This window comes from Excalfactoria chinensis, chromosome 8 (assembly GCF_039878825.1).
Source record: "Excalfactoria chinensis isolate bCotChi1 chromosome 8, bCotChi1.hap2, whole genome shotgun sequence".
NCBI lineage: Eukaryota > Metazoa > Chordata > Aves > Galliformes > Phasianidae > Excalfactoria > Excalfactoria chinensis.
Window position 1 is genome coordinate 6,370,459 of NC_092832.1, and position 17,463 is coordinate 6,387,921.

Below are 17,463 nucleotides of genomic sequence, written 5' to 3' on the forward strand. Positions count from 1 at the left end.
AGAATAAACAGAAAATGTAATGAACCAAGTGGTTTCCCAAGTTAATTTCTGAAACATAATTTCAATCTTCAGTAATGCATGAGCAATACAGGATTGTTGATATTTTATAGAAATTGGCTGTCAGTGTCTACAATTTGTAGGGTGTGAATAGTTTAAAATGCCATAAATATGTATGAAGTTTCTGTGAATGGTGATAGGGACATCATACAAAATCCTTGAAGTTATGAACTGAGGCAGAAAGGGTGCTGTATGCAACTTGCAATAAACGGCTGTGCAGTATAATGGAAAGAGGAGCAAGGAACAGTCTGGTGTTTGGATGAGAAGGCGCTGAATGTGCAGAAACAAAATGGAATGAAAAGTTTAGAAATATGCTTCCTTTTAGTTAAAGTTTGCTTTTGCTCAGACGTTTTTAACTTCTCTGAATTATCAGATTTGTGTTTTGCAGTCATGAGAAGTTTAGACGTTATCTATCCTTTTCCTCCTTATTCCTCCTCTGTTACTCAAGTACTGCTTAAAATAGGAATAATGGACTAGATGAATCTCAGAGGTATTTCTGCTGCTGTCACTGGAACTACACCAAAGGGGAGTATAGTCCTAAAAGAAGTAGTATAAATATTTTCTGGAAAAATATTCTATATACATTTCTACTGAGGTTAAAACACAGAAGTGCAGCTGCCACTGAAACCCTTTTGAGTAGCAGGCTCTATCCTTTTATAAAGCCCATCTGTCTCTACAGAGTATAAAAAATGCATGATCATAAAAAGCAGTGCTCCTTAGGGGAAAAATCTCTCTGTACTAATCTTGTAGTCACTTTACAAAACAGTTTTTAATCCCAAATTTGCATTTGATTTTCAGTCAGGAACTTTTGTGGTTTTTGCAAAGTTTTCTTATTTCATTAGAATAAGATATGAGGTACAGTTTGTTCAGGTGGCAAGTCCAGACTATGAATAAACCAACGTTATCATATGAAAGAGAATTAAACAGGCAGATCCAAGTGGGGATATATTAAGCCAAATTTAAGCTCCAGTAGTTGAATTTAGCCTGTACTAGATGTCTGGTTTGCCTCAGGATATATTCAGCTTTTCAGCTAATCGACTGAGGAAAACTGCCTCAGGTATGATAAAATTTACACGACAGCTCAGTCAAATAGTTCTTGTTATAAATACTAGCTTAAAGGCATTCTTCTGGTCTTTGGGATCACGACTGTATTTGCATTTAATTATTACATTGCAAACTTTTTTGAACTTGATTAAAAATGTTAGGCCAGCCAATTATATTATTATAGTGGTTTATAGGTAGGAGCAGAACTTCAGACCACCTTTTTACTACTTGGTGAATTTTCTTTGTGCTTTTCCTTCTGTTTATATCCAAAATCCCACAGGAGTGGAAGCTGTTACATTGTTTTTTCTTTAAAAGAGGAAAAGTAAAGGTGTTTTAGTGCTGTTCTGCTTGGAGGGGTACAGAACGATACCACAGCTCTCCGTCTCTCTCTGCTCACTGCTGAAAGCCCTATGGCAGAACTACAGTAGAAATGACTTCTTTTAGCCAAACACTTGATTTTTTTTTACTTGGAAGAGCTCGAATCCACTGTTGATATTTACAGCTGTTCACTACGTAAGTGTAACACCAAACTGCAGTTTTGAGGTCCTTGGCACATTTAAGTTGTTGTCTCTGAGATACTGTTTCAATGCCACATAATTAGTGTTGATAAAAATTTGCAAGCTTAGATGAAATGTGTTGATGAGTTTGGTTCCTCTCAAATATTGTCCTGCATTATGTGCTGTGTTATGGGAGAGGTTTGTCAAAAGAAGCCCAAACAAAAATATCTCCAGCTATGGTGACACTCTGTGATGCTTCTCATCTGAGTCCCCTGATACTTTATTTGATTAGGTTGTGGATTTTGTCTTCACTGCTTGCTCTCTAGAAGGATTTTGAGTTTCAGATTCACCACAACTGAAATCAGTGCCCACTTGTTGAGAGCAGTTGTGGCGAGGCCTTCCTATGCTATGCAACGCAGGGTATTTCCCCACCTGCAGGTATTTCTTGATGGGCAGGACTGAATTGCTATTTGGAATGCAATTTCTATTTTATTTCTCATTTTTTATTACAAGATTTCTGTGTGCTTTTGCAGTTTTTCTAGTACTGTTTTGGATTTCTTTCCTTAAAGGTTAATTTTCCTAAACGTTATGTCCAGGGCAAGTAACGCGGCTTTCCTCTAATCTTGTGGCCATGACAGACGATGTCGCGGGATGCAGTTCATGTAAGTACACATGTCCATCCCAATGTTTGAGTTTCATGGCAATGCACAGGTTTTCAAACTATAAGGTATTCAGCAACAAACTGAGTAAATCAGCACAGTCTCCAAGAGCCAAGGTAACCACTGACTCCTGCAGCAGAGCCCGCCCTGCAAGCACTGTGCTTAAGGATGCCATAGGCCTGAACATGTTCAGAGCAATGCCCATTAACATTCACTTTTGTTCTTGGCATTCCTGGTTTACCTTCATTAATTTGAAGTTCACGTGTTTCCACTGGCAAATAAACTTATTGAAACCAAAAATTATGCTTCCCTGTCCCCTCCAACCATGTACTGAAAAGTTTTTCTTAGTGCACAGTCCAAGAAGCTCCTTTGAGCCTGCAGCCATACTGTAGTACCTTTTTAACCTCTGTGAGATTAACACAGATATTGTTGGCCTGTTCACCATAATCAGTCAATTTACTTGATATAGTCTAGTTCAATAAAAATTAATACAATTCTTACTACTTCTGTCCAGCCAAACGTAACGAGCTTACAGTGAAGGATAGCCCAGCAATATGTTATTTTGATATTCATTCCCTAGGTCAGCTGGAGATCCCAGCACAGAAAAGACAAATCAAGGCTGACACTCGGATAAAAAAATCACACACTTGAAAAACTTGACATGGAATCCAGTGATGTCAGAAATCCTTGCTATTGGATGTTTCAAATTCAGACATTCCTCATTTGGACCAAAATAACAGACGTTTATAGTGTACCTTACTGCTGGTGACTATTTAACAGCTAGGTGCTCTCACAGCATGGTACTCTTTATGTGCTCAGTAATGAAAGTTCGCTATTGATTTTTCTGTAGCTGCTTGTAACTATTATAGTTGATACATCAATAGAAAAGGAAAGCACAATGTTTCATAGCAGGCAGAAAATCAGAGAATACATGATGCTGTGACAGTAAATCATGGCATAATCTCAAGAATTGATAGATGGTTACTGCTAACTTGAAACCCATGGCTTTCTCTGAAAAGACCAGCCTATAATCGCCCAATACGTTCTAACAGACTGACTGCCGGTAATAGTGGTAAAGGACACAACACAATGCTTCATCTTCAGAATAATGGTTTCCACGAGGCGAGTTGTTTTGTTGTGGTGGAATTCATTTTGTGCCTTACCACAGAAAGAGGGCAAAAGAATGGTCTGAAAGCAGTTTAGATTAACAGTTAGAGGTTGTAGGGAAAATGATGCTTTACTTTCAGGAAAGCGCAGAAGGGTTATGTTTGAGAAGGAAAAAAAAAAGGAAGAGAAGTTGTCATTAATTTTTAACTTGCAAAAGTCTGCAGTTAGTTGAAAAGGAAACACAAAAGCCCTGATTATTCTTGAGATCAAAATATTGGAGCTGTTCTGTCAAGAAAGGCAAATGCAGAGAAAATAACTTTACCACAGCCGTTTCCAGCTCCACAGCATCCTGAAAGGGCGCCAAAGGCACGTAAGTAATTGAAAGCTCTTTTAAGTGCCTGCTTCTCTCTGCCATGTTTTTGAGGGGCACAGCACACTCAAAATGTTAAGGTATGCCTAGTGAGGGTTTAACAGGAAGGTTCTTAATTGCTCTGTTCTCTCTTTACTCCCTGGATCAACTCCGGTATTTTTCTACAGTTTTAATTTATTATGGGCTCTTACTTTCCTCTCTCAGAACAGAAAGGGAAGAGGAATGATGGGTAGAAGTGAACTGGCCAGCTGGAACACGGTGGGCAGTTGAGAGGACTCCGGTCCCGCAGTAGCCTCTTGGCAGTGTTCCTCTCTGAAAGAATACTTTCAGTGTGCCTTACTGCTTTCCAGCACTTCTTTAGAGAATGTGAGTATGATACCTGTCCTTTTCAACCTTTCCAGTTTCTCCATTCTCTAACACCAAATGTCTCCCTGGAGAGATGCTCATAGACAAGAGGAAATGACTTTCTCAACCCACCCATTCAGCCTGCCTCAGGCTGAGCATGAAGAACAGTGTTCTGTTTTGGGATATGGTTTTTCCCTTACTGAAAGACAGGATAACATCTGTCTCATCCTGAGCAGTCCACTGATCTCTTACAATCTTTGGTGTCGGGAGAGGAGAAAGATACTGTTATCGTGTTATTCCCTTTTCTGATGCTGAAATTCATCTCCTTCCTGAGACTTCCCTTCACCTGGCAAGCAGAGGTATTGTGCAATGTATTTATGATATTCATCAACAGGGGATGATTCTAAATGTAAGATTTTCCTTATTAATCCTTGAATAATATTACATAGTGAATTCTTAAAATTTCCTTACAAAAATGGCTGTGTGCAGACTAAACTTCTGGAAGCCATGTGGGCTGCATTCTGACTTACATTATATTTTTCAGTTTGTCCCATTCTCGATGGCTCTGCAAAGGCCCAGAGTAGTAGGGAGAACCTCTGCTCTATGAAGTTCATCCGGCCTCAGTAGTGGCTTTGCCAGAGCCTGAGGAGCTGCAGTTTTTGCTCCCCTCCCCTTTCCTGCCAGCATAAGTCAGTGGGACGTGCTCCAAGATGTGAGCTTGGGAATGAGTATTTCTGCAGTCCCCTTCTGACTCCCAATTCATGATCACAGCTGTGTTCAAGGCTGACCTGTAAAGTTGGTTTCTGATTTTTTCTTTCATTGTTTCTTTCCTGTTTGCCACTATTTCCTCCCTCTCCCTCTCTCACTTGGCTTTGATCACAGTTCTGTGGTTTCTCTTTCCTTCCTGTCCTTTTCCCCCTTCTAGGTTCTTGTTCTGCCCCGGTATCCTATTCTCTACCTCTCTTCTCCAACCACTCTTGCAGTTCTTTCCTTCTCCTGGCTTTTGTTCATTTCTCCTGCAACTAATTTTTTCAGTGTTTCTTTGCAGAGTTTCAGTTCTCTCTTTTTCCTCTCTTAGAGACAACCATTGCCTCTGTTTCCCATCCAGTGTCTAAGCTGGCATAAACATCAAAGGGATAAGAGAAGGACAGGGGAATGGGGCACGTGTCTGCAGTGTGTCTCCAATGAATGGCTGACAGTAGCAAACAGCCTTTCAGGTAAGAGTCTTTGCAATGTGTGTTTTCCTTCCGGTATAGAAAGTATTTCATAAGTTACAGCGATAGTCAAGTGAATTTTGCCGTTGCATTCATTTAGCATATTTCTCCCTCTGCAAAGCATTTAAGTATATGTCCAAATGAAAAATATAGAGTGGTCTCTATTAAAATTAAGTGTATTCATTCATTTATTTAAATATTCTCACATTTAAATATACTCAATGAGTGATTCTTGGAACTTTGTCTAACAAAAGTAATCGCTGATGTAAAGTGTTCGTGCCAATACCAGCTAAAAAATTCTGTATAACGATATATTTGTTACATGTAAATTACATTCTTGTATCTTAAACATCTACGACGTGTATTGAAGGTTGGACAAAAATTCCAGAAGTACTTCCAAAGTAGGCACAAATGTATATGTGAGTTATTTGCAAGCGATTTCCCCCCCCCTTGTAGGAACTGTTTAAAAGCCATTCTTACCAGTATTCTATGAACATATTAGAGAGTGTAAAAGTGCACCCCAATTGGGTTATTCTGAAATCCCCACTGTCTGCGCACAAAGGCATCAGTACAGAATGCAGATACTGCTTCTAATTACTTGTGAGATTTCTATCTAACAAATATATGACCTAATTTTCTCTCAAGCATCTGATCCTTTTGTTATTTCAGAACCTTCTAATATATGCATTTAAAATAAAATAAAATAAAGGAAAAGGAAAAGCACTTGGAAGATGGTTAATCTTTTTTTCCATGGCTTGCAACTGTGAGACATAAACAGACAAAATAAACCAGTAATGATCATATTGGATCAAGCTCATGCCTCAGATAATGCCTTTGTACTCAGCAGTTACTTGAGAGTCCACAACGTTCATTGCATTTAGTGAGATAAAATCAGGATAAATCAGAAGTGATTATTACATTTTCTCTATAATTTAATGTAGTTTATAAAAAACCCAAACCTTTGATCAACAATGAAATAGAAGGCTGCCTCAGAAAATTCTACAAGAAGTTTATCATTCATGATTTTGACATCCAAGGCTGAGACGAATTACTGAAAAATTATTTCTTAAAAATACTGGTTTAATTCAGAACTCTAATAAGTAACCCCCGTATTTATTTATGTACGTGTAATCTGTATCTTACTCACAAGAAGAGTTGATCGGACATTTCATCAAGAAAGATTTCTGCAGTATAGCTGCTGCCATGACTTCTTTCATCCTGCCTGCACTATGTTTGAAACCTGCATGGGAGGCTGAACAACTAAAACCTGTCAGCTCCATGAGAAAGTGTTCTCAGGAGCAAAGGTCTGTTTATCAGAGTCTTCACTCCATTCATCATCATTTAGCGTCTCTAAGAACTTTCAGGGACTGATTTTTAATTGTTTGACTGTGCTACAGATTTTGACAGATAAAGAGAAGTGAAGATGTCTTTGCTTTTGTTTCTCTAAAGAACTCAATAAAAACAGAGAAATAAAAGAACAGCGCAAAAGGAAAATCTACTTTGTCCTGCATGTTGCACACAATGCTATAATTCACTTCTGAAAATACTGTTTTTGCAGTTTTAGACACTGGCATGAAAATGGAGCGAGGAACTCCTGTTGTTTCCAAAGGAAAATATCAAATTTGCTCAAAACATTTTCCAAATACTTTAGATCAGGTTTATTTAACTATTGTCTTTGGTCTTCAGCTTATTTAAACAAAGCTGTTTTCATTTGGTTGTACCATACATAGTATCTGTAATACTCTGGATTTCACCACTTTTTATAAAGATATCTCTAGTTTTCATTTACCAGATAAAGTTACTCAGATATCATATAAAATTCTTCTGAGCTGCAATAGTCTGTAATGGAGATTGGGCAAAGCTTGTAAAAAGAGTGAAATTGTGACAGTTTGAACTTCTTGCCTATGAAATTTACTTTCCCTGATGTGGGTACAAGAAAGGACCCACTGAGTTGTCATCACTATCTCCTTCAACATTTTATTCAATTCAAGCTGTACATCTCCATCTAGACAGTTTGTACGTTATGTCTGTAATTTTTGATTGAGTTATGTCACAGTAATCTAAAGAACTGTTTGTCTTGATTTCTAGAAACGGAGCCTCCATTTTATCCTGAGATGAGATCACCCAAAAGACAGTGATGTTCACCTTTAAATAGGCCTACTTCTAATATAATTAATCCCAAACTAATATAACATAGCTGATCATGTAAGTATGTTTTTATAGACTTCCATGAACACTGCACAAAGGCCATTGTTTGCTGGGTTAAATTCTTAACAATACCTTGTAGTCTCATTATATTATGTCTCAGTTACCACAGCACTTCTTCCTTTGTCCTTGGGAAACATCACTTTCAAGACTCCCTTCCAAACTCACTGCTTTGCTATCTTTGCATCCTCCCTTTTCCTCTGCTACCTCAGACAGAAATTGTGTTCACTGTGCTCACTGTCGATGTCCTGTAGCTGTTCCTTCCATATTTATCATCAACCATTCAGCACCATGAGGTCACTTCCTCCTCTGGCTTGCCCTACAATGCCATCTCTGTCTCACCCGCACCCTTTCCAGTCAAAGTGCCTTTCTGCTTTCTCCACTCTGACTCATGCCAAGTTGGAGCGCTCCCCAGCACTCTTGATCTACCTACTTCATATCTACTCTCAAAGCTTTTACTCTGACATTTCAGAAAGGTGACCCTGGGCTGTAGATGGATTGGAATTGTCTCATCTTTATATTCTCTTCCAGTTTAAACCTAGCTGTCATTGCGTATGTACATCACTAACTTTAAAGGAATATAGGCTGTTAAGAATTCCTCATCAGAAAATCAGGAAATGTTATACTACTAAGAATTCTACTCTGAACAGTGAGTTTTTCACAGTGAAAGGATCCTCCTAGGTAGATGTCTCATTTTATGTCTCATTGATGTCTCTCGTGTCACTCCCAGCCTTTTTGTGGCTGGGGAATTCCTTCCAACAAGTCTTCTATTTGAAATACTGTTAGTACAGCGAAAAAATAATTAAGAATCAAAGAGAGCAAATATTTTGTCAGAAACTAGTATATGGAAAAATGTACTAAAATAAATCTTGTCTATCTATTAGCCAGCTTTCAGCTAACAATAAATTATATTCTGTCCCTCCCTTGTTATAAATACATATTGATTAATTTTAAACTCTGAACTTCAGAATGAGTTATATCTGGTCACTGCTAAACTGCTCTCTTCACTAAGGGGAAAAAAAACCCTCAACACCTATTATACTGCATTTAATTAAGACAAGCATCAGCTTTATGTACCATTATTTGCTTCTGCCAAGTCTCAGTGGCATAAATATTGAACAGTCACATCTCCTGAATACTAATTTATTCTTCCTGAATTCCGAAGGATTACATAAAGTTCAGGAAATGTTTCTTTGCCAACATTATCCTCAAATACTTAATGTAGACAAATATGATGTTAGGATATGAGCCTGAATTTAACAATTGTGCGGAAACTCTTTTTCTAAATTCAAATGTAATGTGGGGAAGCCTGAAGGACATGGCTGAATGCTGATTGTACAGAACCCCTTGGCTGCGTGTTCGTCAGGTACTGTCTTAAAAGTGCTTGTCAATGCACTTTGGATAAGTATAAAAAATTGTCAATGGATTTAATATAACCATCTCATAATAACAATACAAGTATAAATACATACTATTGATAGCGTATGTATACAGTCAATTGTGAAAATGTTTGTATATTTACAAACTATGAAAAGCATGACCTGCTAAAGCGAGCATTTTGACCTCAGAACTGACTTTAGACTTCAGACAGTCTTCAAGACTTAAGTGTTGCCTTTCACAGGAATTAAGAGGAAAATCAGTTAGTGAGGATCCGTCTGTTTCTGGATGAGTGCTCCAACTTGGACTTGCACTGGCTTGTCAAGGCAGACTTTGTTTGCTATACTTTGCATATTCAGTGCACTTACTTCTGACTGAAAGCTTGGAAAGATTTGCTAATATTCTTCTTACCCAAAAGAAATGGGTATGGAGTATTGCCTAGTCAGAGTGGATCTCTGCTGAACCGTTAAGTGACTGTTGTGGTTTGTTTGAAATTTGTTGTTTTTTTTTCCCCCTTTCTTTAACGAAAAGGCCATTGTTTGCTGCCCATAGCGATTAAATGTTTACCATTTCTACAGGTCCACAGGTCCCTCTTGTCTCACATTAAGTGAGTTGTGAGATCGATAGTGGCTCTGCAATTATTTGCCCATTGATAAAACCTTCATTTCTTAAATGAAGTACATTTATCTGTGTCCTGACAATGATAAGAGAGCAGTACCAGTCAGCTGCTGCCTACTCTAGCATTTAGCTCCAGGCAGACAAGTGCTTGGACATGGGTCAAATGATGTCTAACTTTCTTCCTATTGGCATTTCGCTTTATAAACTGCTTTGATGGAAGGTTTGACAAATCATCCTTGCTGCGTTCAGATAATAAAAACTAGCAGGACAAATGGGAAGTTTTGGTAAAAAAAGTGAACAGTGGCTGATTTCAGGTTAACTGACCAGTTTGTAATGCTACTGGATCGTGAACTGAAAAGAGATTTGTTACCTCAGAAGATGATAACAAGTAACCTGCATTACAGACAGGTGTTTGGTTCACAAATTAATTTTAAAAAAAATTAATCATTTAAATCAAATTGAATGGTTGAAAAGTTGATCTGAACTTTATTTTGTGATAGGAGGAAAATTAAAGAAACAATGAGACAGATGTTCATTCTTGTGAAATCAGTGAGAAATTCTATTTGACTTTAGTGAAGCCAAGATGTGAATCACAGCAATCTATTTCTTCCCCAGTATTAGAGAATTCAACACTTAAATAAATAATTAGAACAAATGGAATAAAATAGAATAAATTTCTAACCCTGTCAGAATAGAAAAGGAGTTTCCAACCTGCTGTCAGATATCTGTCTGATAATTCAGAGATAAACTGACTCAAACAGTCTCTTTTTAATAAATGAATGTTGTGGATTATTGAGTTTGTGCTACCACAGAAGCAATATTATAAGGCTCTACTGGTTTGGTGAACACTATGGAGGGACCATCCTTAGAAATGAGAAAGGTTAGTATGTCTTGATATGCTTCTTATCCCATTAATGTTACAGAGTCAGATTTTCAATGTAAGTCAGCTCAGGTTTTTGAAATATTGTTTTGATTAATAATGTGTTTTCAGCATTAAGTTCAGTTTTCTGTTGAGATGCCTTAAGAGACAAAGATATGCATCAAATGCATCTCAGTACTTAGATACAATAATTGCTCCCAATTATTTCCACAAAATTTGCTGCCTAGCTAGTTTTAACAACTCTGCTGAATGCTTACCAGCATTGATAGGTACTTTAATGTATTAAAAAGCCTGACTCACTCAACTTCAGCCAGACTATTCATTCATACTTTTGAGCACAAACTTAGGTAGTTACCTGGAAAAGGTATCTATGTTTTTTGTTTCAGTGTTATCATCATTCTCTACAAATATATGCCTTAGTTCTCTGGGTCACGGGGCATCATCATTGTATTTTACTATTTACAGAATAACATTTTGCTTTGACTTTTAACAAAATGAGTTATGCAAAGTGCAAAATAGTGAATTAATAGTTGGAAAGGTGCTGACCCTTTCTTTGCTACATCATTTCTATAAAGAAGTAGCATGACTACAAGGCTCCCATTAGCAGGAAAACAAGCTCTTTTTATGGCAGCATAAATGAGAAAAAAATGCTATTTGTGTTTTGAGAGAGCTTCATCTAAACTTTCCATAGCAGATTCAAATGCTGTAAATACCGCACAGATGGACATATTTCAGAAAGTAATTGAGTCTTCTCAGCATATGCAAAATTGTCTTACTCCTCTTGGTTTATCTGCAGTTACATTATAATAATTTGTAGAATTTTATTCCTTTAGAGAATCTTTTTTAAAAAAATGATAATTAATGAAAAAGATCATTAAATGTCAGCACTGCTGATATTCCTTTCATTGTTGTGCTTGGCTCAACTCTTTGCTCTCTATGTAGACAAACAACTTCTGAGTAAAACCATAATTTTGGCTATGGAGGAATTGCTGGATTTGACCTTATTTATGTTTTTAAGTCTCTCCTTTCAACTGCCTGCCAGAAAATAAGAAATTCACTTTGCCAAAGTTTATTTAGACCAGTTCTATTGAGTCAACAATCTGCAAACCTGAAACAGAAGACAGGCAGAAAAAATCTGTTCCTATGAAGTCAATAGGAATCCATCTCCCTAAGCCCTTTTTTTTATTCCTGGCACTGGTGATTTTTCTTGACTGATTGATTGAAGGGCACTGGTTTAACTAATTTGTCTTGCATAGGTATCTTTCCTCTGTGTCCTTTCTGCCAGTGCAAAACAATCTTCCCTTTAAAGGTTATTTCCTACTTAGATTTGTCACAAAGCTATTATCATTAATCTGCACTTCAGGAGTTCCTTTCACTTTTTGAAGACCATGAGTTACATTCCTGATTGATGTGTTACTGTATGACAACCATATGCAAACAAGACTGTTTATACTTACCAGAAGTTCCTTTAAAAAAAAAAAAAAATAAATTTTAACCATATCTCCAAATCATCTGCTTTACATAAACATATTCAATATCATAAAAATATACCAATCTGTATTTTCCTCTGTCCTCTGGAATTTATAATTGAATGTTATCTTTCTTCAGGAATATTCAGAAAGTAAACAGAGTAAGCTTGTAATACTCTACTAAATTCTATAGGTTTTAGGAACCACTTCCATCAAAACCCACTTTTAATCTTTCCATTTAGTTGTCCTGCAAGTGATTGTTTAAAGATGATGACCTGTTTACTGTGGATCTCATAATATATATTTGTTTTTCAGGAAACAATAACAAAAGCAAAATATATTTAGCAGTTTTAGGGAAAAAAGAAACAACACAACAGTAGTAAGTAAGGAATAATGTAAGCATGAAAAATAGAATTTACCTACCTAAACTAAACAGCACCAGGAATTTGAGACATACAAATTCTCGTAGATCAAACTGCAGGGAACGAAGCTTTGCTACTAGTTCTTGTGCATGGCTCATAAGGTTGTTGAGGGTGGCTCCAGCTTGTGACGCTATTACAGAATAATCTACCTGTAAAAGAGAAGTATATTTCTGTCTGACATCTGTCTGTGCCCACAGAACAACTTTAGAGTATTTCATGCAATCACATGTAGCTAGGGTACTCCTGGATGAAGGAATCACTCTCAATTTAATGATGTTATCAAGTCGGGATGATTTCATATACAAACCCATTTTAGCACAACAGTATATATTGGAGTTATTATTAAACCATATATCTTAATGGTATGTCACACCTCTGAATTTGGTTTGTCTGTATTAGCTTGTGTTAGAAGCTTTATATCTGAATATTGCTTATGACACTGGGAGCTGTGTCCCTTATTAATTTGTTTTATACACTTGGTGTCTCTTGTTCTCATTGCAACTCTATGATCTTGTGGAGAGAGACTGATTAAGTTGGGCTTTGCATCCACACCAGGCATATTGGTCCTGAGGGATACAGAGGCATTCATGGGAAACAATCTGGTGCCCATAACTTGGCCAGAAACATCTATTCAAGCCCAGAAATGTCGGTGTATTCCCACAGGAAGTGGAGGTATTGTGAGGGTAGTTTCTGTTCTCTTTAGCTACACAAAATCCTGGCACTCTCTGGAGTTGGCTCCAAGGGACTTGTTCTAGCAGTTCCTTCTCTGCTATGGGAGGAGGATTGGGCAGGTGCATGGCACAGGCCAGCTGCACCAACACTGTTCCGGGTAGCCACCGTGGCACATGAAGCCCCTTGATCTGCAGCACAATAAGGAGTGTGACTGCAGGGGAGGTCTGCTGCCCTTGTCATACTGCCCTTTCCTTCTTGGAGAGACTGGCCTCTCCACAAGCTGTCCTAAATGGCTCTTGTGTGTGGAGAACCAACAGAAAGCTGCAGTGAATGCTCTGTATTTTTAAAAGGGCAATGTTTATAAGCCAAGGGTACTTAAAGCCTTTCCTATCTGCTATACTCAGTTGTGATTCTTGAAATCAGTCAGCCTCACCACTGTGCACGCTAAAATATTGTTTATGGAAATGCTGGTGTCATTAAGGGGATGCATCCGTACAAATGGCTGCACCAGCCACTGTTACTGTGAGGATGGTCTCTGCTAACTTCTGTGGACTTTGTCATGGGATGATGAAAGCTGAGATATACTCCTGCCCTGTGGCCTCAGGGAATGCTATGACCTAGAGACAAAACATGGGGGCTGTGATGTACTAGGTGTTTTCAAAATTCCTTTCTTGCCTGGCTGTTCTCATATTTGCAGAGCTTTAGTCTCTTAGGAGCCTCCACAACAACAAGGGAATTGACAGCCATACTTCTTATAACCACACGTTGGTGAAGCCCAGATTTAAACTAAGGCAAAGCTCAACGGTAAGTGCATGCTTTGGGTTAATAGTGTGTTTAAAGATGTCAGTGCACTAATCCAGTCTTTAAGGTTTCTCATAATAAAGTACTTAATAAAGAAGGACCAGGTACCACTGAAGGAAAAAGAAAAGTACTGAAAATTTTGTTTTTCCAGGCACTGATCCCTTAGGATTTATATTTTCTAAATAACTGTTATTGAAACATGTTTTTTCTTTGTTTTAAAAGTGTTAAATAGATTTTGCTCAATCATAAACAGCTGTAAAGCAAGAAGAAAACTCCAGGACTTAAGCCTGTCAAAATTTCAGCCAGGAAAGATAAGATAGATGATTGAAAAGGACTAAAACTAACCTCTCCTAGAGATGACCTTTGTGTAATCAATAGGTTACAGGCTTTAATAAGACATTTTATTTCTATATACTCAGTGCTCCAGAGACATTGATTGGAAGCAACAGTACAAGAAAAATGAAGTTACACTTTTGGCATGAATGTTAAAAATAGCACTGCAGAGCATTTAGAGTCATGCTTATGTTTCAGTGAAGTCAATGGATTATGCTTAAATATCTTATGAGATCGTTTTTATTGCTGTCTTTTATACTTGGGAACACTGAAGTGGTGACATTAAATTGTTTATTCAGGACCAAAGAAATCTGTGACTAACCTAGGATCCAGTCTTTGCGACTCCCAGACAAACTGTCTTTCAGAATCTGCTTTCCACTTTGTCTGTTCTCTCTCTCTCTCTCTCTCCCCACCTCCATATACAAAAATGTATTTCTTTATATATAAGGATATATGTTTACTTAATTAGTAATTAAAAACTAGTAACATGCCCAAATACTTTTTATTCATAGAACAGTTTAATATGGTGATATGATTCAACTGCTTCCTATTGAGAAACCAGTCACATACAAATATCAACTCATTCTCAACTTAATTTCCATTTTGTAATGTTAATGCTTTGTTAAGTGGAGGAAGAAAGCTCAAAATCCCTCACTGAGGTTCCAGTTTGAGGGGGAAATATGCCTTTCAGTTCATAATAAGAAGTTAAGATGTCTGGATGTCAAGAATATCAGTGGCTTTAGTGCAGCAATTATGCCGTAATGGAAAAGCCCAGTAGATGTCTGGATCTCCCACCATCCCTCTACTGGAGAGCTCTCACGCAACCTGCTACTCTTTCAGGTGCATTTAATATTTGCAACACCAGCAAATTTGTCTGGGAGGCAAGTCCTCATCTGCCACTCACCATGAGCAGACTGTATTAAATTTTTATATTTATTGACATTTCATTACCATAATTGACTGCAGTTGGTTCTCTAGTAGAAGGCGCAGGGCTGCCTCCTAAGCAGGAGAATTGGTCCCTTGAGTAGGATTTGCAATTAAAAACAATGCGGGATGGATTTTTTTTTTATTGTGTAAATATGATGAGTTGAATTTTCGGCTTTAACTAGAGAATACTGGGTGTACGGGAGGCTTTTTTCAAGAGTGAGCAAAATTATAAGTCAGTGGAAAGACGACCCCCAAAGGTGTCAATCAGCTTATACAAAATCAACTGTGCATGAAAAAGCCTCAGTTAATGTCTTTTTGGAAAAAATTGGTCACATTAAAGAGTATGCTGTCCTGCTTGTTTGGTTCTGTATGCAGAAACTGATACTAAAAGGTGTTTTAATACTTTCACCTTTCATTTCATGATTAAACATGCTTTTAAAAGACAAAAATTAAAAGAGCGTTGTTTTTGAGCTTGCTTGCATACTGACATCTTAATATTTACTTAACACTGTATGACAAATTCTGTTTGGTAAAATCAAATCAACAAATGTCTCCCCCATTAATAGTACTGCACAGTTTAGTTGATTTTGGTGACAAGTTAACTGGCATTTTTGAAAACAGAAGCTTCAGTGATGCTTTCGTATCACCTAGTTTAGAAATAAAGCAATAGGCATAAAGTTCTGGCTGCACAGATGACTGGAGGTGTAAATTCCTCATGTACCAGTACTCAGTGCTATCTTGTGTGATGAATATAGAAATGATAAAGAAGTAATGATAGGGATTTGACTGGGTTAGCTCAGTACAAAAGCAGTGCCAATGGAACAGCACTGTATGATGATTTATGCTACTACCATTGTAATTGGTAACTTGCCATTCTGGTACTTACACTTAATTGTTTAGGGTTGGCGTGTATATCACTATATGTGCTATACTGCAGGCTGTGCTGTAGTATCATTTGCTAACAGCAACGGGAAAACAAAACAAATCTAATAGTAAAGAGGATCATAACTTAAATGGTACTGCAGAGGGATATGATAATGCTAAGTATTTTTTCTAAGTCCTTTTTTTTGATCCAGTTCAGAGTGACTTAAAAGTGTCAAATGCCTTAAATGACAGTGGAAGCAAGTTAGGCCAGTGCTGAGTGTTTATGAAAATTCTTCTTAAATATAATATATCTTGGTAAAGTACTTCTGGTTCAGCAGCATTTATAAAGTCAGCTATCAAAAAAATTCTCAACTGATAAGCAGAGCAGTTAAGAGATGGAAATGACTAATACTGCAGATTTTTTTTCTCAAATTAAGTTAGCTCACTGCCTTTTTGGCAGCAAACATCTGGGTGCAGCAAAATGATCATCTTCTTCCTCCCTGCTCTGCTGTGCTACTCTGGCATCAGAGCCTGCCTCTGGCTGGGGGGGCTCTGCTGCTGCTCCCATCCACGGGTGGCAACCTGCACTGAAAGTCCTGAAGCCTTTGAGTTGGCTACGTGGCTGGGTGAGCATTTCTTCCAGAAAAAGGCATTGAGAATATTATATACCAAGCAAGTTAATTTACTATCACATCCTTAATTTCACTATTTTCACTTAATTTCATCCATTATTTCCTGAGGTGGGAGAGAATGTATATTTTGCTGGCAGTTGTGGTGGTTATTAAATTCATGTTCATATGTTCATGTTTTTAATACTTTCATTAGTTATATTTAAAACAATGCATATTATGTTTCAAAGCAAATGAATGTTGAAAAATACATAGAAGTGCCTCCACAAAAATCGAGGAGGATTCAGCACAGACAAAATCAGCAAATGCTCGTATCAGTTTTGGATATATTAATTAAAATTGTGATGAGCTACGCAGTGTAAGATGCTTGTCATTTTAACATGATATACAATAATAGAAGATAATGAATTAAGTTGCCAGTGGACCTTTCCCCTAGGATGGTGTTATTGTGCTTGCTAATTAGTTATAAAATGCAAATGGTAACACTCTAAAGTATTGCAAAGTGTGTCTAACTTAGTTTCAAAAAAGATTAGTACATCAAGATTGGAAAATTTCTGTGCCCTGTTGTTGATCATTTACAAATCCACCTATAGTAGATATATTTATGTCATAAAAGTCATGATGGTAAAGATATCTTTAAGTTAAATTCAGAGAGCTATTTTAACCAGTAACATTACATTTTCTACTTTAGTAATGGTGGTAGTCCCTTCTTCAAACTGTTAATATGAAGGTGTTAAAATATAACTGACCTAAAGTACAATAGAATCCATTTATTTGCTTCAGTGTTGCAATGGTCTTTGTGTTTCTTATGTATAGAAGAGGTGATATTCAACCACTGCTGAATGTACAGTATTGGAAGACAGTCCATCAATGGAAATTTTTTGTAAATGTTTGGGTGACACCATTAGGACTGTACTAATTCCGTCTGTTTTTTCAGGGACTTTTAAGTCTTTTGATTTCTTTTTCCTTTCTT

The 17,463-nt window shown here is 37.2% G+C and overlaps 1 protein-coding gene across 1 annotated transcript in view; it reads right to left on the bottom strand.

Moving 5' to 3' along the window:
- The window catches only part of NR5A2 (nuclear receptor subfamily 5 group A member 2), a 69,480-nt gene that overhangs the window by 7,274 nt on the left and 44,743 nt on the right, over window positions 1–17,463 (bottom strand). The window contains exon 6 of the mRNA XM_072343320.1: window positions 12,266–12,413. Coding sequence (XP_072199421.1) covers window positions 12,266–12,413 — 148 coding nt within the window. The remainder of the gene's footprint in view (window positions 1–12,265; window positions 12,414–17,463) is intronic.